The 27,950-nt window shown below is 36.0% G+C and overlaps 1 protein-coding gene across 1 annotated transcript in view; it reads right to left on the bottom strand.

The window, feature by feature from the left end:
* Nucleotides 1–27,733, bottom strand: part of LOC137768419 (platelet glycoprotein 4) — a 36,543-nt gene extending 8,810 nt beyond the window's left edge. The window contains exons 1-7 of the mRNA XM_068549930.1: nt 27,636–27,733; nt 26,941–27,149; nt 16,829–16,989; nt 12,569–12,716; nt 11,637–11,816; nt 10,301–10,392; nt 1,838–1,884 (exon numbers count right to left, since the gene is read on the bottom strand). Of these exons, the coding sequence (XP_068406031.1) occupies nt 1,838–1,884; nt 10,301–10,392; nt 11,637–11,816; nt 12,569–12,716; nt 16,829–16,989; nt 26,941–27,060 (748 nt within the window). The 5' untranslated portion in view covers nt 27,061–27,149; nt 27,636–27,733. The remainder of the gene's footprint in view (nt 1–1,837; nt 1,885–10,300; nt 10,393–11,636; nt 11,817–12,568; nt 12,717–16,828; nt 16,990–26,940; nt 27,150–27,635) is intronic.
* Between the last annotated feature and the right edge of the window lie 217 nt (nt 27,734–27,950).

The following is a 27,950-nucleotide window of genomic DNA, read 5'->3' as shown; positions in this document are numbered from 1 at the left end:
ATTACATTTCATTTATATTTTTTTGATAAGTGAAATGTAACAGAATATCTCAATGAACTGGATACTGACATTGAGAGAATGGGATATTGAATATTACCTTAAATTCCACAGATAGGCCCCTGAATGGGCATTGTCTACAACTGCTGTCCCAACACCTTAGCCATTAAAGGAAAAGAATACCTTGAAAAGCTTTAAAAATGATCTGAAATATTATTGAAAATTGTGTCATAATGACACCAACAATTACCATGGGCCATGACCATAAGATAGCTGATATTAGCAGGGCTCTTTTTTGTAATACATTCAAATGTAAATCAATATTTTCATTTTCTGTCTCTTTAAACTTATTGAAGAAGGTAGAAGAAGTACATCTAAATCATGATAAAAAACACCTTGGAACATTTTCCATTTCATTAGTCTCTTTCCTAGTGCCATAACTAAGAATCTCTCTCACCAGGGATTCCATCAGAGTCCTCTGGCCTGTTCAGTCTACCTTTACTCCTAGTTTGTTTTACTGCTTTTTTCTTCTTAGATACTTTTAACTTCATGCCTGATGCATATGTATTTATAGTATAGTCATTAACGAATCTTCTAATTCCTGTTTTAAAACTTCTCTACTTCTCTGTTTTGGACAAAGTTTTAAAATATATTTTTAAGCCCATAAACAGTAGTTTACTATTTAGAAGAAGCACAGTATATTTTTCTCTGTATCTAAGAACTGAAGTTTATGCTTATGAAATTACTAGAGTTAGTGGTATTGGGACACCTGACTATTTGCAGAAATGAACTCCTGAGAAAGGACTTCCTCACCCATCCCCATGACTCAAAGCACTACAAAGCAAACTCAACGTTTGGTTTTGCTGTTTTCTTCTAGAAGAGTGTTAACAAAATTAAATAAACATGCAAAACTCAGCAATACGTTTGTGAAAATGAACATTCTCTGTTTCCTTTTTATGCCCTGCCTTTTACATAACTAACTTTGTATTGAACATTTTTCATCTTCATTATATTACTTTCCTATAAAGTATTGTCTCACTAGCTTTGTAAACATTATACTCCGCTTCTGCTTCTTAGCAGCTGAAAGTTCACCTCTGATTTTAATTACCTCATGGGATTCGATTCCCATTGTTTTTTACCATCTTAATTCTTAAAATAATAGGCGTATGTGTACTTTGCTTTTCTTTAAGGAGACTAATAACCTGGATCTACCACACACTAAATCTAAATTCATGGTACCTTCTTTCTTCACAACTCTAATTCAGAATGTTCATTTCTGCATACATTTTTCATGGTTAGTACACTTATAACTTTGTTTTGTTGCTGCTGTTGTTTTCCCTCTCATTTCTGATCATCTCTTTCAAAAATCCATGGCTCTGTCTTAACAACTTCACTGATTCTACCTCATACTGAAACCTCAATTTGGATGCATGTTTTACTTTTGTACTTATCTTGATTTTTTAATTCTTTCAGTTTTAAACTGTTATCTACACAGTATTTACAAAAGATGCAGAGAGTAACTACTACTCTAAAACTTTCTAACCCCTGACTTCTGTGGCCAGGGAGGGAGTTCAATTAAGTAAAGCTTTTATGAAGCAAACATTTTCCCAGGAATGCAGTAAAGGCTCATCCTCAATGGTTAATCTTCAGAAATCCCATTACATTAGACAGACATTTACTAAGCCTACATAAGAACAGAGACTCTGAATTATGTTGTAGGGATACAAAGATAGGTAAACGCATACCCTCGACCTCCAGAACATTGTAGGTACCCTGGTGGATTTGTAGGAGAAAGGAGTTGGTTTCACTGTGATTATTACCACAAAACAAATGCCCTTACCTGTACCATTAATCATGTCACAATAACTTGGCCAATAGGAGAGATTCCTTAGAAATAAAAAAAAAAAAGAAAGAAAGAAAGAAAGAAAGAAAGAAAATGATCAGTCTCATTTCAACAGCACCTTTTCACATTACATTGTCTATTATGAGTCAGTACTCCTGCAAAAATAATAAATATTGATTAGACTAGATGTGTCAAATGCTAAGTTTAAGAAATGTCCTAAGTCATTTGGTCTATGTTTCATTTGAAGTTTGCATCTTGTTGAGATAAGTGAAGTGCCTGATGCCATTAAGCGGCCAGATTATACAATACAAGCTGCCAAAAGTTGGTAGTTAGAAACAACTTGGAACAGAGTTCTGCAAAAAGAAAATTGAGAAGCACTTATCAGAAATTTAGCTCTCTACTTAGGGGAAAGGTTTTTTGTTTTGTGTGTTCAACTGAATAGGAGGAAAATATTAACCAGATAACTGGTATAAACTCAGTATGAGGTATAAACTCAGTATGAGGGATAAACTCAGTATGAGGGATAAACTCAGTATGAGGGATATAAACTCAGTATGAGGGAATAAACTCATACTCAGTATGAGTTTATAAACTCAGTATGAGGGAAGAGGGGAGTATAAACTCAGTATGAGGGATAAACTCAGTATGAGGGAAGAGGGGAGTGTGGAGGAGGACAGAGAGAAGCAGATGTTTGATCAGTAGAGATTAGAAACATGTAGATAATCAATTTATACTTTTCCTCTCTTTTATCTCTTACATGAGTGGGCATTAAAGTAGGATGGAGTTTATTAATTTATACTCTGGTATCTGCATAAGATATATGTATCGACATATATATCTGGAAACAATAAAAACAACAGTAGTGATAGTTTCTCTGCACACTCAGCCACTTTTTGGTGATGGAAAATGGGTTTTTCACACTCCCAACATACCATCCAATAAGATGTCAAGGCAAGCGATTGCTTTTTTTTTTTTTAATTTAATTTAATTTATTTATTTTTATACAGCAGGTTCTTATTAGTTATCTATTTTGTACATATTAGTGTATATATGTCAATCCCAATCTCCCAATTCATCCAACCACCATCACCTCCACTGCTCCTGCTTTTTTAAACAGAGTAGACTTAATCATGCTCAGTCGTGCCATGGTCAGTTAAATTAACCTCGTCATAATCTTAAACTCATGTGAGATTCTTATTCCAGTTTGGAACATTTAGTAACTCTCCTCAAAAACTCTCTGTAATCTCCTCGTGCACCAGGAAACAAAAAAAAGTCTCTTGCCTCTTCGGCAGGTCCAGACTTTTCCCCGGACTGCCTCCCGGCTAGCTGTGGCGCACTAGCTCCTTCAGGCTGTGTTCACGCCGCCAACCCCAGTCCTCTCCCTGCGATCCGACTGAAGCCCGAGCCTCAGCTCCCAGCCCCCACCCATCCCGGCGGGTGAGCAGACAAGCCTTTCGGTCTGGTGTGTAAGGTGGTCAGCTGAACTGGCAAGAGCTGAGCTGTCAGGTGTCAGAATAGCCATTAAAGCAGCAAGACAACAAGGAAGAGCTGGCTGTCTGAATGTGACCTCCAAGTCCAGGGAGTTGAATGAGTCACTTCTCCCACCGACTGAGAGTGAGGTTTCTGTTGAAGGTGATCAGTGTACTCATGATTGCTCCTGACACCCCAGAATATTTACACAGGAATACTTGAGCACCTACAGAAGCCGTGTGGACGAAAGGCTCTTGGTGCTCCAGCCAGGCATCAGGGCCGTGCCTCTGAGGTGGGAGAGCCAACTTCAGGACACTGGTCCACAAGAGACCTCCCAGCTCCACGTAATACCAAATGGCGAAAATCTCTCAGAGATCTCCATCTCAACATCAAGACCCAGCTTCATTCAACGACCAGCAAGCTACAGTGCTGGACACCCTATGCCAAACAACTAGCAAGACAGGAACACAGCCCCATCCATTAGCAGAGAGGCTGTCTAAAATCATAATAAGGCCACAGACACCCCCAAAACACACCACCAGACGTGGACGTGCCCACCAGAAAGACAAGATCCAGCCTCATCCACCAGAACTCAGGCACTAGTTCCCTCCACCAGGAAGCCTACACAACCCACTGAACCAACCTTAGCCACTGGGGACAGATACCAAAAACAACGGGAACTACGAACCTGCAGCCTGTGAAAAGGAGACCCCAAACACAGTAAGATAAGCAAAATGAGACGACAGAAAAACACACAGCAGATGAAGGAGCAGGGTCAAAACACACCAGACTTAACAAATGAAGAGAAAATAGGTAGTCTACCTGAAAAAGAATTCAGAATAATGATAGTAAGGATGATCCAAAATCTTGGAAATAGAACAGACAAAATGCAAGAAACATTTAACAAGGACGTAGAAGAACTAAAGAGGAACCAAGCAATGATGAAAAACACAATAAATGAAATTAAAAATACTCTAGAAGGGATCAATAGCAGAATAACTGAGGCAGAAGAAAGGATAAGTGACCTGGAAGATAAAATGGTGGAAATAACTACTGCAGAGCAGGATAAAGAAAAAAGAATGAAAAGAACGGAGGACAGTCTCAGAGACCTCTGGGACAACATTAAACACACCAACATTCGAATTATAGGGGTCCCAGAAGAAGAAGAGAAAAAGAAAGGGACTGAGAAAATATTTGAAGAGATTATAGTTGAAAACTTCCCTAATATGGGAAAGGAAATAGTTAATCAAGTCCTGGAAGCACAGAGAGTCCCATACAGGATAAACCCAAGGAGAAACACGCCAAGACACATATTAATCAAACTGTCAAAAATTAAATATAAGGAAAGCATATTAAAGGCAGCAAGGGAAAAACAACAAATAACACACAAGGGAATCCCCATAAGGTTAACATCTGATCTTTCAGCAGAAACTCTGCAAGCCAGAAGGGAGTGGCAGGATATACTTAAAGTGATGAAGGAGAAAAACCTACAACCAAGATTCCTCTACCCAGCAAGGATCTCATTCAGATTTGATGGAGAAATTAAAACCTTTACAGACAAGCAAAAGCTGAGAGAGTTCAGCACCACCAAACCAGCTTTACAACAAATGCTAAAGGAACTTCTCTAGGCAAGAAACACAAGAGAAGGAAAACACCTACAATAACAAACCCAAAACATCTAAGAAAATGGGAATAGGAACATACATATCGATAATTACCTTGAATGTAAATGGATTAAATGCTCCCACCAAAAGACACAGGCTGGCTGAATGGATACAAAAACAAGACCCATATATATGCTGTCTACAAGAGACCCACTTCAGACCTAGAGACACATACAGACTGAAAGTGAGGGGATGGAAAAAGATATTCCATGCAAATGGAAATCAAAAGAAAGCTGGAGTAGCAATTCTCATATCAGACAAAATAGACTTTAAAATAAAGACTATTACAAGAGACAAAGAAGGACACTATATAATGATCAAGGGGTCAATCCAAGAGGAAGGTATAACAATTGTAAATATTTATGCACCCAACATAGGAGCACCTCAATACATAAGGCAAATACTAACAGCCATAAAAGGGGAAATCGACAGCAACACAATCATAGTAGGGGACTTTAACACCCCACTTTCACCAATGGACAGATCATCCAAAATGAAAATAAATAAGGAAACACAAGCTTTAAATGATACATTAAACAAGATGGACTTAATTGATATTTATAGGACATTCCACCCAAAAACAACAGAATACACATTTTTTTCAAGTGCTCATGGAACATTCTCCAGGATAGATCATATCTTGGGTCACAAATCAAGCCTTGGTAAATTTAAGAAAATTGAAATCGTATCAAGTATCTTTTCCGACCACAACGCTATGAGACTAGATATCAATTACAGGAAAAGATCTGTAAAAAATACAAACACATGGAGGCTACACAATACACTACTTAATAACGAAGTGATCACTGAAGAAATCAAAGGGGAAATCAAAAAATACCTAGAAACAAATAACAATGGAGATACGACGACCCAAAACCTATGGGACGCAGCAAAAGCAGTGCTAAGAGGGAAGTTTATAGCAATACAAGCCTACCTCAAGAAACAGGAAACATCTCGAATAAACAACCTAACCTTGCACCTAAAGCAATTAGAGAAAGAAGAACAAAAAAACCCCAAAGCCAGCAGAAGGAAAAAAATTATAAAGATCAGGTCAGAAATAAATGAAAAAGAAATGAAGGAAACAATAGCAAAAATCAATGAAACTAAAAGCTGGTTCTTCGAGAAGATAAACAAAATTGATAAACCATTAGCCAGACTCATCAAGAGAAAAAGGGAGAAGACTCAAATCAACAGAATTAGAAACGAAAAAGGAGAAGTAACCACTGACACTGCAGAAATACAAAAGATCATGAGAGGATTACTACAAGCAACTCTATGCCAATAAAATGGACAACCTGGAAGAAATGGACGGATTCTTAGAAATGCACAAACTGCCGAGACTGAACCAGGAAAAAATAGAAAATATGAACAGACCAATCACAAGCACTGAAATTGAAACTGTGATTAAAAACCTTCCAACAAACAAAAGCCCAGGACCAGATGGCTTCACAGGTGAATTCTATCAAACATTTAGAGAAGAGCTAACACCTATCCTTCTCAAACTCTTCCAAAATATTGCAGAGGGAGGAACACTCCCAAACTCATTCTACGAGGCCACCATCACCCTGATACCAAAACCAGACAAAGATGTGACAAAGAAAGAAAACTACAGGCCAATATCACTGATGAACATAGATGCAAATATCCTCAACAAAATACTAGCAAACAGAATCCAACAGCACATTAAAACGATCATACACCATGATCAAGTGGGGTTTATCCCAGGAATGCAAGGATTCTTCAATATACGCAAATCAATCAATGTGATACACCATATTAACAAATTGAAGGAGAAAAACCATATGATCATCTCAATAGATGCAGAGAAAGCTTTCGACAAAATTCAACACCCATTTATGATAAAAGCCCTGCAGAAAGTAGGCATAGAGGGAACTTTCCTCAACATAATAAAGGCCATATATGACAAACCCACAGCCAACATTGTCCTCAATGGTGAAAAACTGAAACCATTTCCACTAAGATCAGGAACAAGACAAGGTTGCCCACTCTCACCACTATTATTCAACATAGTTTTGGAAGTGTTAGCCACAGCAATCGGAGAAGACAAAGAAATAAAAGGAATCCAAATCGGAAAAGAAGAAGTAAAGCTGTCACTGTTTGCAGACGACATGATACTATACATAGAGAATCCTAAAGATGCTACCAGAAAACTCCTAGAGCTAATCAATGAATTTGGTAAAGTAGCAGGATACAAAATTACTGCACAGAAATCTCTTGCATTTCTATACACTAATGACGAAAAATCTGAAAGTGAAATTAAGAAAACACTCCCGTTTACCATTGCAACAAAAAGAATAAAATATCTAGGAATAAACCTACCTAAGGAGACAAAAGACCTGTATGCAGAAAATTATAGGACATTGATGAAAGAAATTAAAGATGATACAAGTAGATGGAGAGATATACCATGTTCTTGGATTGGAAGAATCAACATTGTGAAAATGACTCTACTACCCAAAGCAATCTACAGATTCAATGCAATCCCTATCAAACTACCACTGGCATTTTTGACAGAAGTAGAACAAAAAATTTCACAGTTTGTATGGAGACACAAAAGACCCCGAATAGCCAAAGCAATCTTGAGAACGAAAAATGGAGCTGGGGGAATCAGGCTCCCTGACTTCAGACTATATTACAAAGCTACAGTAATCAAGACAGTTTGGTACTGGCACAAAAACAGAAATATAGATAAATGGAACAGGATAGAAAGCCCAGAGATAAACCCACACACCTATGGTCACCTTATCTTTGATAAAGGAGGCAAGCATATACAGTGGAGAAAAGACAGCCTCTTCAATAAGTGGTGCTGGGAAAATTGGACAGCTACATGTAAAAGTATGAAATTAGAACACTCCCTGACACCATGCACAAAAATAAACTCAAAATGGATTAAAGACCTAAGTGTAAGGGCAGACACTATCAAACTCTTAGAGGAAAACATAGGCAGAACACTCTATGACATACATCACAGCAAGATCCTTTTTGACCCAGCTCCCAGAGAAATGGAAATAAGAACACAAATAAACAAATGGGACCTAATGAAACTTAAAAGCTTTTGCACAGCAAAGGAAACCATAAACAAGACCAAAAGACAGCCCTCAGAATGGGAGAAAATATTTGCAAATGAAGCAACTGACAAAGGATTAATCTCCAAGATTTACAAGCAGCTCATGCAGCTCAATAACAAATAAACGAACAACCCAATCCAAAAATGGGCAGAAGACCTAAGTAGACATTTCTCCAAAGAAGATATACAGATTGCCAACAGACACATGAAAGAATGCTCAACATCATTAATCATTAGAAAAATGCAAATGAAAACTACAATGAGATATCATCTCACACCGATCAGAATGGCTATCATCAAAAAAATCTAGAAACAATAAATGCTGGAGAGGGTGTGGAGGAAAGGGAACACTCTTGCACTGTTGGTGGGAATGTAAATTGATACAGCCACTATGGAGAACAGTATGGAGGTTCCTTAAAAAACTACAAATAGAACTACCATACGACCCAGCAATCCCACTACTGGGCATATACCCTGAGAAAACCATAGTTCAAAAAGAGTCATGTACCAAAATGTTCATTGCAGCTCTATTTACAATAGCCAGGACATGGAAGCAACCTAAATGTCCATCGACAGATGAATGGATGAAGAAGATGTGGCACATATATACAATGGAATATTACTCAGCCATAAAGAGAAGTGAAATGGAGGTATTTTTAATGAGGTGGATGGAGTTAGAGTCTATCATACAGAGTGAAGTAAGTCAGAAAGAGAAAAACAAATACCGTATGCTAATACATATATATGGAATCTAAGGGAAAAAAAAAGGCCATGAAGAACCTAGCGGCAAGACGGGAATAAAGACACAGACCTACTAGAGAATGGACTTGAGGATATGGGGAGGGGGTGGGGTGAGATGTGACAGGGTGAGAGAGTGTCATGGACATATATACACTACCAAATGTAAAATAGATAGCTAGTGGGAAGCAGCCGCATAGCACAGGGAGATCAGCTCGGTGCTTTGTGACCACCTAGAGGGGTGGGATGGGGAGGGTGGGAGGGAGGGAGATGCAAGAGGGAAGAGATATGGGAACATATTGTATGTGTATAACTGATTCACTTTGTTATAAAGCAGAAGCTAACACACCATTGTAAGGCAATTATACTTCAATAAAGATGTTTAAAAACAAAAAAACAAAAAAAAAACTCTCTGTAATATTGAAATAGAGGAAATGCTCACTTGCCTCAATATATAGTGATTTCCCCTAAAATGAGCATTTAGATGTGTTCATTTTCCTCTATTAGAATTTTCAACAAAAATACATGACTATGAACTCTGTAGAAGAAAAAGGACTACACGAGTGTTTAACTGTTTTAGGCAATTTTTAGATAGGAACGCAGTGTGAGGTAATGTTTACTTAATTAATAAAAATATTTCATCTCTTTTGATTTTGATTATTCTTGGTCAGGAAATCACTGACCTAAAAGTCATTTTAACTTTGAGGAGAAAAGGCTCTTCCCTTAATATTTATTGGGGTTCTTCCTATTTTAGATATATGATGAATAAATTAGGTGTACTCCAGATAAACAGGCACGAGCTAGGGTAAAGTAGGAAATCATGGCTATATGAACATATCTCATTCTACTACTACTTCACAGGAGGCGTGCTCCTTATTTTCAAGTTTAATATGTCAGTTTTAGCACTTGAAATACTACTTCCCTTATTGCATTGATAAAGTTTTTAAAAGCTAAGTTATCAATATGGAAAATTATTTCAAGAAAATTTTGAAGAGGAAAGTCATGAAAGTGTTGGCATGGATTCATTAAGCTTCCACCTTTATAGGCACATTTAGTCATGTCCTTGGAATGAACAATTTTTATTTGACATGCTCGGTTAAAATAAAAAAAGCAGAAAGATATATTTTCCTACTTACTAGACGATGGAGTTGAGGTATTGATTTTCTTCCTTTTCATTTGTGGCTATGTAATTATATGAGTGCACGATAACGCTGGTTATGCAGCAGAGACGGAAGTAGTCCCTTTAGATTTCTTTATGTAAGAGACCCTGTGCATAAAGGTCAACCCTCAAGTGGGGCTGATACTCAGCACCTATGCACTAGTATGACCAGTCGTCACAGCTAAAGGGTTAACGCCTGGCAGAACAGGAGTTTCTAGGGCTGAGATACAGGCAGGTCTGTTCCATAGGTTGGTGCCTGTGCCTTACCAGTTGTTAAAAAGTTTCTTGCCTGCCTTAGAGTATCCTAGTGACACACACACACACTTTGTGTGAATACTTACTTTTTGCCTTTATATGTGTCGATTATGGCAACTTTGCTTATGTCATCCTTTCCGCTGAAAACTTTATAAACTCCGTCTGCAGTATTGTTGTACTGAAAAGATATGTACAAGAAAAAATTACTTCTACAACAAGCCACATTTTCCAAGTTATCAAATATGTAATTAACTTACACATTTCTCAGTGGTTGTTCATAATTATTTTATATGATTTGAAATATATATGTGCAATAAAGTTTTAAAATGTTTGGTCTTTAACATTTTAAAAAGACGTAATATAAAAGGTGCCTAGAAATAAGTGCTAGATGCTGAGACAGAAGGAAACAAATAGCAAAGCTGACATCCAACTCTAGCACACTTTTCATAATTAAGCCAGAAAGGCCATCTTAATCACCACTCCTATTTTATTGAGGTGAGGGGATAATGAACAAAACCTATGAGAACAATGACAGATTTCTAGAAGTAGTCTCCATGTTATGATCTTTAATAAGATAATAAGTGGTTATGAAAGATTAGGTCACAAAATTTAAAACGGAATTAGCCAAGGAAAGAATTAAGAATATTTGCGTTAAATAATAGTAAATGAATTTATTATCCCTTAAGGCTTTCTATATTCATATTTGATTGATATATGAACTTGCAATCCTAAAAACCATCTAAAGTAAAATAACAACCATGAACTGGAGAATATAACTAATACGTCATATAGTGCCAAATGACACCACAGTCATATTTTCAATGCAATAGTCACCTTGTCCTATTTATAATTCAAAACATTATGCTATAACTAAGTACATAACCAAGTTCACATTTTTCTTTATCTCCAAACTGCCATTTCATGGCATTTGTAGATTCCTAGAAGTTCTTATCAACTAATTCTGTGAAAATATGACATTACTGATTTATCAATCTGCTGTGCAATTTCTGGTGACTTTTAAATTTACATTGAAATAAATTTGTAACAGGTCTAGAGAAGGAAGAATGATATGATGAATACAATTAACAAAAATACAAATATGGTATTAAACTTGATTTTATCAGACAGGAAATCAAAACCAAAAACAGTGTTCAAAGTCTTACCAGCTTATAACCTTATTTTTGACAATTGTATATTTATCTAAGAGTGGAAACTTGATTAAATGTGCTAAATTCAGATACGTAAATTCTCCCAACTGAGAAAACTAAATCCATGTAGGTAGAGACTTTTAAAAACTTAGAACATGTATTCCCAGATCAGAAATAGGGTTAACACACTAAATGATAAAATTATGAATTGCCAGTGCCATTATATTTATCCAATTAAAGTCTAACAGTATCGACATTCATATTTGGTACTCACAGGATAAAACACACCAACTGTAGTGGTAATAGGGTATGGAACCAAACTCAAGAATGGATCCTTATAGCCCCACAATAGTTCTTTCAAAGTTCTCTTTTGAAACATAGACGATTTTGACTTCTTGATAAGTGAATTAAGTACTCCTTGAATAAATACGTTTGGGTAGAGGTGGGGTGCAGCCTGCAAAAAATAATCACCATTTAAGACACCAGTCACAGTAACAGATTTTAAACAAATAAATGGAAAATACTAGAATTAAGCTTGATAAAACAGTTTTCAACTGTATCTTTAAAATGACTGCCAAATCTTGCCAAGACTAAAAGTGTATTTTTTCTTCATCTCTGAATGATTACATTTCTCTGCCTCAGTGTGAGCCACAGGAAGAAGACTTTCAAAGTTAAATCCTCCTTTTTAAAAAATACACTTAAAAAAAAAAAGTTATTTATTTATTTATTTTTGGCTGTGTTGGGTCTTTTTTGCTGCGTGCTGGCTTTCTCTAGTTGCGGAGAGCGGGGGCTACTCTTCTTTGCTGTGTGCGGGCTTCTCATTGCGGTGGCTTCTCTTGTTGCGGAGCACGGGCTCTAGGCGCGTGGGCTTCAGCAGTTGTGGCTCACGGGCTTAGTTGCTCCGTGGCGTGTGGGATCTTCCCCGACCAGGCCTCGAACCCGTGTCCCCTGCACTGGCAGGCGGATTATTAACTACTGCGCCACCAGGGAAGTCCTAAATAATACACTTTAGTTTTCTAATTCAGTTGATTATTCGATAATCTTGTTATCTTTCCAAATGAGTGTAATTCAAAATAATGCCGTAAGAACACATTTTCATAAAAATGACAAAATAAATGATATCTAATGGTAGTTCTAATCATGAGATTAATTACAGAGGATTCTAGAGTATTTCAAAACCAGTAATTTCGCTGTTTGTCTACTCACTGCTACAGCCAGATTGAGAACAGTGAAAGTGTCATTCTCGGTTCCAACTGATAGTGAGGGTTCGAAGATGGCACCATTGGGCTGTAGGAAAGAGACGGTGTGGGTCTCAGAGTCCTGGGTTATATTTTCCTTGGCTAGATAACGAACTCTGAAAAAAATAAGTAAATAAAATTCAAAATAATTGTTTCAAGTGAACATTAAGTCTCATATGCCGTTCATTCATGCAACAAATAATTTTTGAGTGCATAGACTATGTCAGAAATTAGGCTAAACAAGCAGGTTAAAATGATATATAAGCAAATGCTGAGTTTCTAGCAAATCAGAGAAGGCGGGGTGGGGTGTGTGGGGAGGTGTCTTAGAGGTACAGGGCAGGGGAGAAGGAATACGTCTTATTATAGGAGTTTGCACAGAGTCTGTGGGAAAACACAGAACAGGTACAAACCCACGCTTGGGATGGTTACGGTGGGGATAATGGACAAGACACAATTCCACATAAGTGGTCTGAATGACAAGGAGAAGTTTAGTTTGGTAAAGTAGGGTAGAAAATAGAATGTAGAAGATTAAGGAGTAAGAACATGGTGTAATTTTAGATACGCAAACATTTCACTATGGTTGGTTTACAGAGTTAGAGTAAGGAGAGTGGTGGAAATAAAGCCACTGAAATAAACAAGATCTCGAACATAAAAGGGTTGTGTCCTGTACTCAGATATTTAGCTTTTTATCCTGAGGGTCAGGAGGAAGACAGCAGAGAGGTTGAAGGAAAGGAACAGTAACAGCACGTTTCCATATATTAGAAAGACTTCAAAGTGCACAGCCTTTCCACCACTGGCTTTTCCATAATTTCCAGTATTTTAATGAGAATTAAAGATAACTAATGGAATATAATTTCCACTTTAGAGATCATTCCCCTCCATCTCTGTCCCATATATTGTATACTTATTAGTTCTAAGCTCCTGGCTCTAAAGTCTCTAGGCAAAGTACCAACTACTTTTTAGGAATGTGGTGAAGGGTTATATATGGAAAAAAATCTTTTGCAAGTATAAGATATTTACTGAGATGAAATAAGGTATACATTATTCATTGCTATGTCATATATCTGGATGTCTATTATGTGAGGTTCTAATAGTTATCTGTTGCTATCTAACTAAGGTAAAGACTGAAAAAGCATGGGACTGAAATGGAAAAAATAAAACAAACCAAAAACACGTGACCTGATTTCAATCAGGTATAATAAAAATGTAAATTCCTATAAGATAGGTATTATGTGTGTTTTGTATCCCCAAGCAGTGTCTGGTACATGGTAAGTTCTTGGTAAATATTTTTGAATGAATAAATTTATTGTTCACATTCTTTAAAAAGAGAATTCACAAAAAATAGAAATAGATTTTATTTCTAATGTAATTTCATCAGGCTTTATTATTTATTCTTCTTGGAGTACTGTAGACATGCAAAGAATATAAAAATCTGGAACATCTCCCTGGAGAGTCTACTACTCGTCAATTACTGTTTTCTATTAGATAACTGTATATTAAAATTAGATAACATATTAACATTTAAAATTAAAATACTTTAATTTTCAGGATTATATATATAAAATAATTGAAATAGCAAAATAATTGTGACCCAAATTCTAGTCTACTTAGTTATACTTACATTGTACCAGTAGATGGCACTGACGAACAGAAAAATCCTTTAAACTGAGGCCTGGGTTTAGAAGGTACTTTTAAAAAGAGAACCTAAATCGCTAAAGTTTTTGTTTAAAAATTAGAATGTATACAGGTTTCAGAAAGTGTTGGTTAATAAGGCCAAAGGGAGAAATTTGCCTCAGATTTTGCTTTCTATGTACTCCTGCCAAAACAAAGTAATTAAAAAAAAAAAAAAAAAGATTGGATCTGAGGATATTCTGAAGGAGCTACCAGGTCTTCATAGAGATGGTGTAGGTTGGAACATATATAATTCAGATCTCTATCCAGGCAATTTTATGCTTTGACCCATGTCACATCTTGTCAAAGTTTCATCAAGCTCACTTTAGCAGCCAAAAGCCAAATAAGCCTGTGGTTCTGTTTGAGGAGAGACATCTCCTCCACTTAGAATTTCAACTGAGTTCAGGGTGTAATTGATGGGCAGGCAGGATCACCTCAACACGTGGAAGACTCTCAAACTATTAACTTTTTCGGAAAGGTAAACAGTCATTTTCCCATCATTTAAGGCATCCAAGCATACACTAAGGACTGTTTTGTTGACATCACGAGACAAGATGACTTGTAGTTGATCACAAATTCCTTTAACATTGTTATATAAATAGGAGTTTATTGTTTATGTACTTCAGCTGCAAATCCAGCTTCTCTTCTCCAATCCTCTCACTGCTTCTCCAAGTAAATCAATTATATCTAACCCACCCCCTTTCATCCCTTCGAGAGCAAGGTTTAAGCCTCCAAGAATAAAATATGTATTAACTGTCAACTATCAGAGCAGGATTAGGACTAGATTCATTATGTTTTTCCATACCCCAATAAATATCTTTAAAAGTAAAAACCCCTCCAAACAAACAAAAAATTAAAAACTGCGATGAGTTCCCAAATTCTAAGTATTCTCTTTCATCACATGTATTCGGTTCTCTTAGGGTATGATTTTTAATCAGTTATGCTTAGATTCTTACTAGGTCATATGTGAATTCTACATTTTCATAGGTACACATCACAGCTACAACATTTTTTGGATGAAGGTATTCATACAGGCTTTTCATAATAACATAAAAACTATAAGACCATGAAAAAATAAAAATATTTTCCAAGGTGAGGTGTTGTTTTGTTTTGTTTTCTGGTTTTTTTTTTTTTTTTTTTTTTTGTAACAATGAAAACCATGTCTTCTTTGACAGAGCTGTGAACAGTCGCAGACCTGTGCCTGGAGACAGGAGACGTGGGGATAATTATTGGGACAGAATAGGCACCAAGGCTCTTGGCAGCTTACATATCATGTGCTATGGCAGCAGGCATCACCCTGCCAACTACACTGTTACTTCATTATATTTGAGTGTGAGTTGTCAATCTAGAAATATATTAATGCATAGAAAGGAAAGAAATTATATAATCATAGACTATCTGAAACAGATAAGAAAGTAAAACTATGAATTAGAAGAAATCATTACAAATATGAAATTTTGTAATAATACTTGATCATGGCATATGAGTAGTTGTATTATTCTTGAGGAAAAACCACTCGTGTATAACAAATGATACAGCAGGATTAGCTATGTTCACATATGGGCACCATAAATATATTCCTAATACCTGGATAAGGTTAGTGTTTTTAGCACCTTAATCTCCCCTTTTCTTACTTTGTTAGAAAATACACATAGTCTATAATTTAGACAGGAGAAAATGTACACAAATATCTAAGAGTTACCTGTTCCTAGGTTTGTGTGAACATGGACAAATCATTTCACTTACCCTGGTGTCAGTTTGTTTTTAAATTTACAAAATGAAAAGTTCTGGCTAATTATTTCCCCCTACTTCCAATAGCTTACGATTGTATTCAAAAGTATGTTAAGGCATGTAGATAAAGGTATAGCTTATTCAGTCTCAGTACTGAAGAAAACATAAGAATGAAACTACTGAATAAATACAAACACCCACATGACCTGCAAATTAGTTTGAATAGAAGTCCTTAGCAGGTATTGTAGTTAGGTAGAATCAGTTTAATGCTGTGGTTCTCAGAATTGAGTGTGTATTGCAATCCCCCAGAGTATTTGTAAAACTCATTGCTGAGCTCCAAACCAAGAGTCTCTGATTCATTTGGTCTAAGGTGGGGCCTGAGAATTTGCATTTCTACTTAGTTCCCAGGAGATGCTGATGTTGTTGGTTCGGGAGCCGCCCTTGGAGAACCACTCGTATAACCTACACTTTCAATTTTATGATTTTAAAGTGCTCTGATTTTAAAATTGTGATAGATGGTTTTTTTATTTAGCATGCATATTTTAGACTTGCTGAGGATACATGCCACAAGTGTAAAACTCCTGTAACTTCCTAAATGTAGGGCAGTTAATTGATGCTGGTAAATTCATAATAAAATATATATTTCTTATCATCATTAAATCCTTAGATTAGGGTTTTATATAGGCAGAAACAGAAATTTCAGTGTATATTAATGGTAAGAAAATAACAAGTACATTTCAATACAGTGACATTTGTCAAGTGGAAGCTTTTTCAGAAATACATATGGTCAAGGAAAGAGTGCCACTTATTGCGGGGACTCGCTCACCGGTACGTGTAAGGACCTCTTTGCTTAACTTTAATTTTGCTGCTGTTAACTGCCACCTCCTCTGGATTCTGCACATCAAAGATCCAAAACTGTCTGTAAACTGCTGTGCCTGTTTTAACCCAATTTTTAAAAGCAATTGTACCTTCTTCAAGGACAGTTTCCTATGAAAAAGAAAACAAGTTTGGGTTATTTCTTTGTAGTCAATATGGGCACTTGTGGGAGTTTAAAACCATTAATGAGTTCGTGAAAGAACCAAGCTCAAGTATCTTGTTTGTGAGAACCTCTGCAACCTGCCACAGGTTGCGACAGAAATGTTTTCAACACATTTGATAGCAATAGTTTTCGTCAACCTTTTTTTTTTTTTTTTATAAATCTGATAAGAATTTTTTTTAAAATTTTATTTATTTATTTATTTATTTATTTATTTTTGGCTGTGTTGGGTCTTCGTTTCTGTGCGAGGGCTTTCTCTAGTTGTGGCGAGCGGGGGCCACTCTTCATCGCGGTGCGCGGGCCTCTCACTATCGCGGCCTCTCTTGTTGCGGAGCACAGGCTCCAGACGCGCAGGCTCAGTAGTTGTGGCTCACGGGCCTAGTTGCTCCGCGGCATGTGGGATCTTCCCAGACCAGGGCTCGAACCCGTGTCCCCTGCATTGGCAGGCGGATCCTCAACCACTGCGCCACCAGAGAAGCCCTCGTCAATCTTTTACAAAGAGAATCAGTGTGTAATATTGCAGACAGGTCTGTCGATTGTAAGACCAACCATTAGCAAGCTTTAGAGTGACCTTATGGCAGTATTGCAACAGTTTATAACACAATTTATTAAGCTAATTTAAAGCTTTTCCAAAAATTTCTTATCAGGTTGAATATTAATTTCTCTTCTGCCCTCAGTGAGATGGATTGAAGAGGCAAAACAGAAAAACTGAGGGAAAATTCTAGTGGTATTGGAAGCTTTTTCATTTTCTTCAAAAGTTGGATACTTGAGGGGAAAATCACTTAATATTTGTTAAATTAAGAAAAACACAAATTTGACTTCTCCCCTTCAAAACCCTGCTGAATGAGGCTTTCCCAACTCTCAATACATTTGCAGAAACCTACTAGTACATGCTTCTAAAAATTACAAGTTTAATTCATTATTATTAGGTTAATACTTTTTTTAAAAAAAGGATGAAATAAGGAAGTTTTCATGTTATCCTTTTGTGAAATCCATTAAAAATCTTTGATGCTCCTTGTAATAAAGATAGACAAATAGAAACAATACCAGTGACAGAATCAGAAAACCCTACATTAGAAACCTCCCTTGTGCTTCAGGAGCTGGGACTGAATAGAGAGTCACCAAACCCCTTGGGTCAATTTCAGTATCTGTCAAACGAGGGAATTATCATAGATGCTCTCCTGGATTCCTTCCAAGGCTTTCACTCTCTGAGCAGGAAGCCTATGAAGCTCTAGTAGCTAACGCAGACAAAGGTGACTTTGTAGCAGGCAGTGTTTCCAAGTAAGTACCTTGGGAGGAATGCCCAGGTGTAAAGTTCCAACTTACCTTAGTGCTAGAGGAAGAGAGAGAAAAGTATTTCACGCAAAATGAGCCTAACAAGACCCATGAATACAGGGACAGTCTGACCTGTTTGTTTCCTTCACCTGCAAGCATCCATTCATAGAATGATGGATCAGGAAAAGACATTGAACATTAGCACATTTTCTAGGAGAGCGTGCTGAGGCTCTGAGAAACCAGGTGTCTGACCCAAGGGTAACCGAGGCAAATACCTAGAAGTAGAATCATGACGAGGATCCTAGTCTCTGACCCTTAGGCTGGTCCTCTTTTACACCGTGTTTTTACTATTTTTGTTCCTGTCACCTCTGCACTTAGTTGGTAGAAGTCAAGTTTCGTATCTTCAGGAAACTTTACTTATTACTTAGTGGAGAGAATAAGGGAATTCCTTAGAGAAGAACAGGGCATCAGCTAAAATGCCTTTACAAAATCCTGTGCTGTTGCAATCATTGCTGTTGCAATATACACTGGGTACATTGGAGCTGCTAAAGCGATGTTAGATCTTCTTACTTTTTACGAGCAGTTGTCCTTGAAAATCTTTTTATTTGCTCCTAAAATGTCTATTTCCATAGCAAGCTCAAAATTAAGACAAAATTGTGTACAGATAAAGTATTAATGCTATTCTTTTAAATGTAAGGGTGTTTACCCTAAATGATGGGGCTTTTGAAGCTGAAATCTATATGGAAGCTGAAAGCTGTGTTAATTTACCCATTTCAAGAGACTTTATGAGGGGAAAACTCACACCAACATACACACATACACATTATTACTCTCACACTATAGAATGTTAAGGACTAATATATATATAGTATCAATTGTTTATCATGTACCTCTCAAGGCACATATTTTATTTCAGTTCTTAATGAAAGGAACTCAATAATGTACTTGGCAGGACAGAAAACTCCCTAACTCTGATGCTTGTGCATTTCATATCAAAAGACATTGTAACTGTATCATGCCTTTCTTCTAAGGCCATGAATTACTTTGTCTTATTTGTTGACCTAGAGATTTTTCTTAATGGGGAAATTGAAACACTAAGAGTTGAAATGAATGCATTGAATTACTAGCTTTAGAATTAGGGTCATCTAACCCCATCCAGTTTTTAGAAGTAGAAGTGGGGCCTAGAGAAGCAGATGTCTGATTCAATGTTGTATGACAATTTAGTAGCAGATAATGGAGAATCCGGTGTTTCACTCCAATCTTGTGTGGTTTCCATAACACCATGGTTTGTTCAGAGACACAGAGAAAAATATTGAAGCAGTCACAATAGGAATGAATTTCTTATGATCCTAACATTACCAAATGTACTAAAAAATTGTATAGGCCTCTTTGACTACGAAGGCTAAATATATCATAAGTTCCTCTAAAAGGAGCAAAAGTTTTTATGTTTTTGTGAATTTAGGAGGCCTTGATTTTAAGTTGACTTCGGACTCTCTACCTTATTTTGCAGATCTTTTACTAAATTTGAAGTACAAAGGTGATAATTATGTGTACAGAAAAAGTAATATTTAACATTCTCTCACTTGGCTAATATGTATATCAGTATCTGTCCCTGACTTTAAGTGTTCAGACTATCCAGCCCTAGTAATGAGTGGATGCCAGCCTGATGACTGCCACATGACAGGGTCTCCAGCTGGGTTTAAAGCCACTTACCTTGAAACTTCTATTCTGCTACATTAATTTAAAGGCAGATATATGGGACTGTAATGCCCTCTATCTAGTCACCTGGTCACTTGATTATTGCTGTTATGGGAAAACAGTACTCATCAACTTTAGTGTAACTATTAAAATGTCCTTGATATCTTCCTATGCCTGAAGTATATAGAATACATATGTAGAAAATATATCGTCCCATTTCTCAGGGCTCTTACAGAGTACCAAGAGACGGAATCGTATATAGCAGATCTTTTTTTTTTTTTTTGGCCACGTCATGTGGCATGCAGATCCCAGTTCCCTGACCAGGAATCAAACCTGTGCCCCCTGCAGTGGAAGCACGCAGAGTCCTAACCACTGGACCACTGGGGAAGTCCAAGAGATTTTAATCTATGAGTAGATTTCCTTAGCCTACTCCCAGCCTGACCAAGTATATTGGCTTCTTCACTCAAAGCCTAGAGTGAAGTGGTTAACAATGAAATAGATGCTGAGTTTGATTCCCAGTTTGGTCACATGCTAACCAGTTAAACCTGGGCAGGTTACTTAATTTCTTTGTACCTCTGTTTCCTTATCTGTAAAATAGGGATACTAATAATATTAGATTGAACTATATGAAATTAGTATTTTTGAAAGTCAAAATAAGTGGAATATGCTGTAATTAAATATTTATCCTCATAGGTTATGGTAAGAATGAATAAACGTGAGCACTCAGAACAGTGTTAGCACATTCAGTAAACACTGACTATCATTATTATACAAATACTCTCCACCCCTTAGAGGGAGAACTCTCATCTCACTTACTTTCCAGATTGCTTTAACTGCTTCGTTCATAGGATTCCTGTCTAAACCATTCATGTGGCAATAACTCATGTAAAATCCTGTGACACTACTTCTTCTATTTAATCACTTTTCTATTTATTCTCCATCCAGTGAAATCAAAATTTCCCTAAAAAGCAGAAACATACTGAAAAGAGTCTTTATCCTCTCCACTCACTATTACAATTTGTTCTGTTTAGGACCAGTTACAAGCAGTCTTCCCATGTTCAAAAAATATTCTCCTATGTGTGTACATGATGCGTGTGTGTGTGTGTGTGTGTGTGTGTGTGTGTGTGCTGAGAGAGAGAATGAATTAGAATATTAGTGCCAGTTGTGTTGAGAGTCAAAAAGCGGTTTTAGTCTCAGGTTATCAAGTCATCAGTTAAACCACAGAATAACATTTGGTGAAATGGATCAGATTTAATGTGTTTCTGAAACTCAGAAATCAGCCGTCAAGAGTTTATGTAAGGACCTAAAATGGGAGATTTTGTATTTGGCATGAAAAGTAAACTATGTTGATATTAAATTGGGCTGGAGGGAGAAAATTACACATGCTGATCTGCTTTTTCTTAAAACATTTTAAAGTGATTTTATTATTGGAGCTAATATGCAAATATATGTGTTTAAACCATGTCATTCTGCTATTTAAATTTATAATTTGTTTTAGATCATTTCATGTTCTCATATATTATCATTAAATTTAAAACAAATGCTACCATCTTTAACAACCTATACTTCTGGCACTTTTTTTGAGCTTTTTAGATACTATAATAATGTAAAAACGATTTTATCATATCTGGAAATGCTCTAAGCATATATTATGAAATTATTATAAATATAAATTAATTTTACTATTAAATATGTATGTTGACTTGAAATTCTAGTCATTTTAATGAACATAAATAATTGTTATTTCAATTTATTTTATCTGGAAGCATTTTTTTTTGGCTACTGAAGGATCATTCTTTTCAAGAATGGGGGAAGGAAATGATGGTATAATTGAATGATGGTATAAAATTGAACATTAGTTTTTAATTGGAAAAAAAGGTATCTTTAATTCCCTTCTTGGTGTTCTACAGTTAATATCATAGGGAAATTAAATTAAAATTATTTGAAATTGCCTATGTTATATAATATTCACCAAACATATATCAAGTGACATTAAGAGTGTCAAGTGATAAACTAACCTTTGTAAATGGTGGCAGAACTTCGACCTTTGTCTGAAGTCCTTTGATAATTTCTACTTTCCACATTCGTGGCAGCTCATGCCACTGACTTTTAGTGTGTCTAGCAAGATTGCATAAACCTGCTGGGCCCACACAAATCTACTAGGAATCAAAGTCTAAAATACTGGTAAAAAAGTTTCCACTTATAATGCATAAAAACACAAAGTCCCTAGAAAATATCCCTTGGAAATAACGAGTAAAGAAATACATATATATACATATACACACACACATATACACATGAAGTAAAATGTATGGACTAGTTTAGGCCATTTCAAAGGCTGGTGTCAGGGTGCCATCTTTTAGAACTGGAAGGTATCATAGAGTCCCAATTCTATATTTAAAAATTAGATAACAACGTGATATGATTTTCTGATCTTTTTAAATTAAGCACTTTACTTCTTTTTTTTTATGGTGCTTGTACACAGGTAATAACTTTGCCAATTTGCTACTAGACCATTAAATAAAGCAAGTAATCTGCAATAAGTTTCAATTGTAGACAAAACTGACCAGTAGTAAAACTTGTATATATTTGTAAAATAACAGCATTAACCTAAGTGCTCTGAGTCAGTAGTAAGATACTTGGCTCTCTGGGATTACACACAATTCAAAGATTTGACTTATATTGCATGCCGAACAGAAACATATGCCAATCTCATTTAAAAAATAATTTTGTAAACTAAATAAAAAAGAAACAGTTTTATTTAAATAAAGAAAAAGTCCCAGGATCTTTACATGATTCAAATGGGCAAGGTCATCATGGATATATGAACATCTGAGAGCAAACTCAGGTTTAGTCTTAAATGTACCACACAGCCCCTGACCATTGAAGGGATTCTGACGATGTCTTAGTCTGTGGATATTGAGCTGGGTTACAATGTAAACCAAAGATTGCAGATAACCCTCATTTCAAAAACAAGAAGGGAAAGCACTCTATTTCTTTATTTTATCCCTGCTTTGTTACCCTACCCAACTGAAATTATACTTTCAAAGTCATTACTGACCATATTCTAACCATTATTTCCTTAATTTTCATCTGCCTGAGATCATTTTATTCTCTTTCCCTGAAAATTGGCTTCCTATTAACTTCCAAAAAAATGCACTCTATTGTTTTCATTTCTTCATATAAAATAATTTTACCCTTTTCTGTTTTCGTTTTCCTACCTACCTCTGAATGCACAAATCCTATAGTAATTTCTCTGCCCTTTTGTCTCTATATTCAAATTCTCCTTAAGCGAATCTACTGTTTACTTTTATCTGTATTCTCTATAATAATGATCAAATCTCTTGAGCTCTGACCTCTGAAATATACACTGATGTTCATATCAAATCACTTATAAAATGTCTGTTTTTTATTCTTCTAAGGTATACATTTCTATCAATAACAACTGGACATCTTGCAGTTTGTTCTTTTTACTCCTCTCTCTCCCTGTTTAGTCCCTCTATCCCATTGCATCCCATCACCCATCAGTTCTATACACTCCACCGCACTAGACCAGAGTGCCTTTTGTTATGCGCAGACTGTGCAAAGACCTTTCTAAAGGGAGTCTTAAATTCTCCTTGAAAGTGGTCACGTCCTACATAGCGTTTCCTGTTTTCAGTCTCCTCACTTTCCAGTACATTCTATTGTACAATTATAGAGTACAAAACTGTGTAAATCATCTAGTCTCTCCCTTCAGGTTGCCTAAGTTTGGAAACTAACTCGTCCCCCTTTTGGCTAGGTGAGTTGGCAAGTTGATTTAGGGTCTTGTGACTGTAAAATGGGTAAAATAATAGTACCTTCTAATAGATATTTGTGAGGATTAAATGAATTAGTATATACGCAGCTCTTAGTAGGACTAAATAAACGCTTTATTAGTATATTAGTATATAGTATGGTATATTAGTATGTATGATATATAGTATATTAGTATATAGTATATTTGATATCAATCTCTGAATGCAGATTTTGTTATATCTAACACCTACCAGAAAACATACACCATCTATTATTGCCTGTCATGTCATTAATTAGTCTTCTGACTGATGTTCAAAGCTTCCTAAATCTTACCCCATGTTATTATTTTTCTAATTGTCTCTCCTGTTAATCCCATATTTTTGGCACATTTTTTAATATTCTTCCTTCCCTCGTCACAACATTTAGTTGCATTTCCACAACTTTTCCCATAGTATTAAACAGTCCTTTGACACTTTTATTGGAGCCTTCTTTGGACCTTCAAAATTTTATACTTCAAAATCCAATTCAAGTCTCACCTTCTTCCTGAAGTTATTGAATACTCTGAGAAAGTTCTCTTTCTAAATAATATTTATTTTCTATAATATATGCTTTAGAATTCAATTATAGAATTTCACAGGTCTCTAGTTTTTTACAATATGCTTTTCCCCAGTTAAAATTTATATTTCTTGAGATAAATATTTATTTTATTCTCTCTTAGCCTCTATATAAAAGCCAATTTTTGATGGCTCAAAACTCTTATTTCCTCAGGATTAGCCATTCTGAACTTAGAGATAAACATTAAACAATTAAAATAGATGCTGGCACCTCTCATGCCATCTAACAGGGTCTAAATGAATAATATTGTTGAATAATAAGAAAGAATAGATGATCACTATTCAGCTACAGATGATCAATTATGTATCAAAAAATAGTCTTAGTCTAAAATGCTGTGCACTGGAAGATTATTGTCACTTTTCTATTCTGAAGATTTTTCCAAAAAATAAGTTATAGCTCTGTGTTAGAACTGATCCTGTTCTCTCGCCACAGAATATACAGAAGAGAAGCAAGTTTATAGAGCAGAAAGGGTGCTGAACAACGGCAATTCCCTCTCGCACTATTAGATACTCCCCACCTCACCATCACCTGTCTGTCTCTATTGAACTGTATTAAAAATAGGGCTTCCCTGGTGGCACAGTGGTTAAGAATCCACCTGCCAATGTAGGGGCCACGGTTTTGAGCCCTGGTCCAGGAAGATCCCACGTGACGCAGAGCAACTAAACCTGTGTGCCACAACTACTAAGCCTGCACTCTAGAGTCTGTGATCCACAACTACTGAGCCCGCATGCCACAACTACTGAAGCCCACGTGCCTAGAACCCGTGCTCCTCAACAAGAGAAGCCACTGCAATGAGAAGCCCGTGCACCGCAACGAAGCGTAGCCCCTGCTCACCACAGCTAGAGAAAGCCCGTGCGCAGCAACAAAGACCCAATAGAGCCAAGAATAAATAAACAAATTTATAAAATATAATAATAATAATATCAAGAGAACTGGGAATTCCAAGGAAGGAGATGGAATTTAATTTAACTTAAATGCATGAGGTTGAAAATTTCGCAGTCTGTTAGCAAGAGAAAGGATAGAAATGACTATATTGTTATTAAGCAAATATAGCGTGCAAGTATAGAAACTGTACCTAAAAATGTCCTCTTTTTAAAAAACCTATTCTACTAAGACGAGAGCTATAATGGTATAGTGAGAAAATTTTTTAAATTTAAAGACTAAGCATTTTAGCTAAACAAACAAACAAAAAAACATTGGAAAATAGTAACTTCTTGTCCTGGGTAACTAGATTTGAAATTAAATCTTCATATTTATTTGTCAGTTAGGTCAGTGCTTTAGTGAAATATAACTGTATGTGTTTATACTCCTAGTAAGAGTAAGATGTTAAACATGGATGAATGGATGGGACAGATCAAGGTCTTGGCAGGAACAGAAATTGCAGTATGAGTTCATAGTCTAGCCCATTTTCAGATTCAGTTCTTGTCGTTCTCCATGGGCACTGTGCTTGCTGACATCTAGACCGCTGACATCTGAACCAGGCTGAGAGCTGAGCCCAGCATTCAGATATGTTTTATTTGGCTAGCATTGTATTTTAAATATGAACATACATGCCTTTGGGCAGAGCACACACTTTTAAGTTCACGATAGTCCTTGTCTTGTTTTTACCTTGTTCTTGGTAGTTCCCCATTTTTTTTTTTTTTAAACCTTGTCTGCAAACCCCTGAAGCCATTTGAATTTGCCATCCTTGGTTTAGGACTTGAGCAGATCTACTTTTCTGTATTCTAGTCTTCCTTCTCTTTATCAATTAAAGTTGGTGAGTATCAAACTGAATTAGAAGGAACTAGGGTGGGAGATGAATTCTAGTTTGTTGTACAAAGCCTATATATTGTCACTTTATTTTTAGTGACTTAATATATAGGTGACTATATTTTAGTCACTTTTATTTTTAGTTTTGTTAAAACTACAGTCAACTTGTTACATATATACTAGGATATGTTCTACATAACATTTCTGGAAGTATTTTCTAAAAGTCAATTATCAAACTTCATCAATAAGAAATGTTTATAAGACAATCATATATTATTACACATATCATATAGGGCAGTTTACCAAACAAAAATAATTTTTACCAGTTTTACCAAATATTCCTACATCAATATTAAACACAATTTTGTTTAAGTTATATATATATTAAATATGATTTTACTTTTCTCAACATTAATCAAAGTGCAACAATTTTATAAATGTACCCTCACAAAATAACACTCATTTCTCATTCAAAAGCTTATCAGCATACTCTTTTGACATAATTAAATGCAATTATTTCTACTTACCTGCATACCTATAATAGTTTTTTATCAGAAATTAAATATTTAGACCTAAGATGACAGTGCATTCATATAGAATATGATGGTAGAATATACATCATACTGTGACCACTCCTCTATCATGTAGAGTTTCAGTAGTTCACAATCACGTTTGTGTTGGACACATTATTGCCAGTTACAATGAAATATCAAACAGCCACCCTAAGCCAAAAAGGGATGGAAGATAGAATGAATCAGGATGGCAAGAAATATTCTCGAAATTACTTGTACCTTTTTAATTGTCTTCTCAATAAGCATGTCTCCAACTGGCATTAGAATACCTCCAAACACAGCCAGGACTGCACCAATGACAGCACCAGCGATGAGCCCGCAGTTTCGATCGCAGCCCATTTTTCTTGTCCAGGGAAAAAACTAAGGTTCAGCACCTGCTTCTTTTAAACTCCTGGGCCTGAAGAAGGTGGTTTCCAAGAGGTCTGGTTCTATCATTAGAAGGAGATAAAGCAGAAGCATAAGTATCATACAAAAAGATCAAAGTACAAGGAAAACACGCAACTGAGACAGATCATTTTGCCAGTTATAAATAAACAGATGCTTTTTTTTTTTTTTTAAACAAACCTTTCTAGGTCTTGTCCTTTCTTGACTTGACCTACCTACCAGTGGTAGAAGTAATAAATAATGTCACATAGAGCAGTTCTTCAAAGTTCTCCTCTTTAAAATTTTCTTTCTATGGATGACTAACATTCTGAAATCTTATCTAAGGAGAATATGCTTACTGTACTCTCGCCCTCTGCTTACCTTGCATCAGCCTGGGACACTTACGGGCATCTTCACCCTCTATCTGGCTTCTCCACCCCAACACAACCATCTGCACCCTAACTGGAGTTCTCCTGCCAACTGAATGTGGGTGGACTGATGTCTGTCACATCTAAATGTTAAGCAAGTTTGGTGACAGATGTTTTCTTTACCTTTTTCACAAATAGAAAGATACGGATTTTACAGGAAATGATCTGATGAGTCTCAGAGGAATCAATTCTTGTAATCAATTGTAAGCTATCTGTTAAAACAAAAAAGCATGAGTAAATTGGGAAAATACATCGTCAGAAAATTAGCACTAGATTACTCCCTAATATCATCAAAATTATAATCACTATTAAAAGAAAATTCCACTTTCATCAATATCGAGTTCACGCCTGCATTCTTTCTTATACATGGTGTTGAAAACATTGAAATATTTTAAAGAAGAGTACTTCATTTTCAATTTCTTTTTTTAATAACTGATT

Source organism: Eschrichtius robustus, chromosome 8, assembly GCF_028021215.1.
Source record: "Eschrichtius robustus isolate mEscRob2 chromosome 8, mEscRob2.pri, whole genome shotgun sequence".
In the NCBI taxonomy this organism is placed as follows: domain Eukaryota; kingdom Metazoa; phylum Chordata; class Mammalia; order Artiodactyla; family Eschrichtiidae; genus Eschrichtius; species Eschrichtius robustus.
Note: the sequence above shows the minus strand (reverse complement) of the source record. Positions and strands in the feature narration are given on the sequence as shown.